The sequence below is a fragment of the Acinonyx jubatus genome, chromosome B1 (genome assembly GCF_027475565.1).
Source record: "Acinonyx jubatus isolate Ajub_Pintada_27869175 chromosome B1, VMU_Ajub_asm_v1.0, whole genome shotgun sequence".
NCBI lineage: Eukaryota > Metazoa > Chordata > Mammalia > Carnivora > Felidae > Acinonyx > Acinonyx jubatus.
This window is the reverse complement of record NC_069382.1, coordinates 59,722,803-59,724,685: the sequence shown is the minus strand read 5'-3', so window position 1 is coordinate 59,724,685 and position 1,883 is coordinate 59,722,803. Positions and strand designations below refer to the sequence as shown.

Below are 1,883 nucleotides of genomic sequence, written 5' to 3'. Positions count from 1 at the left end.
CTCCAGGAAACTCCCCAGGGCAGTCTACAGTTTAACCCTTCCAGAGCTACCCCCTGCGAAGAAGTCCCTTTCCCCCTTGGCGACCCTCTCACCCGGCGGATTTTACGGCAGTGATTCAATTCGGAATACAACGTTATCCAACGCACTGTAAACATGTTCCGTGTCAAAGTTAATGCCGAAACACAAATCTGATCAGCAATTTTATGTCATCAAGAGCCGTTCAACTTCTGCCTACGGGAGCGGCCAAACAACCTCCCGCCCCTTGGAGAGCCGGCATTTATAAATCTTACATCTTCCTACCTCCTCCCTCAAATTCCTTAATGGACCATTAGTAACGGGATCGATCCTAGTTACTTTAGTAGCAAGCACTGCACAGCAAAGGCGCATCTGCCGTGTTTACTATTGCCAGAAACACCATTCAAAAGTTGGGAAGGTTGAGCCAGCACTTTGCAAACCTTTGGGGGCCGAGGGAGGTGGGGAGACACAGTGGGAGAGCGAAGAGGCAGGAGGCGAGCGGGAACCTGGTGAGACCCGAACTCCAGTGCACCGGCGAGCTCGCCGTCCCCTTGCACTAGCCAGGAGGGGGGCATCGGAACTGCCAACTTCTGCAGACCCTGAGCGCCGCCGCGTCTCCCCAAAGCCCTCGCCTCGGAAAACCGAGCCCACTGCCCACCCATCCCCAGCCGCCGCGGCCCCCGCCTGGGAGTAGCGCGCTCTTGTGCCCGGGGACGGGGGTGCGCAGCACTTACGTCTCGGAATTTGTTCCACTGTCCGACTTCCTTGTCATACTGAGAGATCGTGGTGAGCCATTGTTTATCGTCCAGAAAATTACCGCCGTCCGACCGCCCCCCGGCCGCAGCCACCGCCGCGGCAGCTGCGAGAGCCTGACTGCACCAAGCGGCTGCACACACACACAATACGGCTGACACCTTGAGCATCTGGGAAAGGAGACACAACCGGGGGGCCCGGGGTGGGGGGCAGTGTCAAAGAAGGGGTAAGAAGACCGGGATACCCGGGAATGCATGCATCAGCGACGACAGGGGTAGAGGGAGGAGGAGACGAGCGGGGACGGAGTGCCCCCTCCCCGTAGGCTTTACCCCCCAACCCGCGCACTCACACACACGCAGACCCGCAGACCTGGGGGAGGAGAGGTGGGTATGAGGGAGGAAGCCCCAACCGCGGCAGCCCGAGGGGGCAAAAGAATGCTTCCAGGCACATCACCTTGTTGTGAGCCCGCACTGAGCTCGCAGCTCCTGCTGGAAACGCAGCCCGGCTCTGCCAACTCGCTGCTTTCAGGAGCTGCTGCACGCGCCGCTGTCTGGAGCGGTCCACTCAGCTCTCTGCGCCAGGCGCGCTCCCCGCATCTCCACCTCCCCCCGCGCGCTGTTCCCTCGCTTACTCCCTTGGCTTCACCCCTCCCTCCCCCAGCTCCTTTTTTATTTTTTTTTTTTTTTTTTTTTTTTTTTTTTTTTTTTCCCTTCCTCTCCCTTTTCCACCTCCTCCTATCCCACCTTCCTCTCTGGATCCGAGCTGCCTTGGACTCCGGATGCGACGGTCGGCTAAAGGCAGAGGATGCGGTAGCTCTTCGCCCAGGAATCCTTATCTGCTTTATAACCTCTCCCCTCCAGAAGAGGTTCTCATGTTCGCGAGACTGCCTGCACATTCTCTCTGCTCCTGGACCGATTTAACACGAAATATACTGTATCTCTCTTAGTTGCCTCGGCTCTGCGATTTCGAAGCTGGTCACTCAGACGTGGGAAATGAGATCTGAAGAAAACTTTATGCATCACCAAGCCAAGAATCCCTTGCACTTTAGGTCCTGAAAACCTCTTGGACTGAGCTCCACCCTAAGGCAAAGCCATAGCTGCAGGGTCTTGGGAGAT

At 57.2% G+C, this 1,883-nt stretch overlaps 1 protein-coding gene across 3 annotated transcripts in view; it reads right to left on the bottom strand.

Moving 5' to 3' along the window:
• The window catches only part of SPOCK3 (SPARC (osteonectin), cwcv and kazal like domains proteoglycan 3), a 479,180-nt gene extending 477,517 nt beyond the window's left edge, over positions 1-1,663 (bottom strand). Inside the window, exons 1-2 of one of the 3 annotated variants that reach the window (XM_053216740.1) lie at positions 1,512-1,663; positions 750-938 (exon numbers count right to left, since the gene is read on the bottom strand). In XM_053216740.1, coding sequence (XP_053072715.1) covers positions 750-938 — 189 coding nt within the window. In that variant the 5' untranslated portion in view covers positions 1,512-1,663. Of the gene's footprint in view, positions 1-749; positions 939-1,137; positions 1,158-1,221; positions 1,381-1,511 lie in introns of those variants that run through there. The other 2 variants (XM_027068602.2, XM_053216739.1) reach the window with 2 other exon arrangements.
• Between the last annotated feature and the right edge of the window lie 220 nt (positions 1,664-1,883).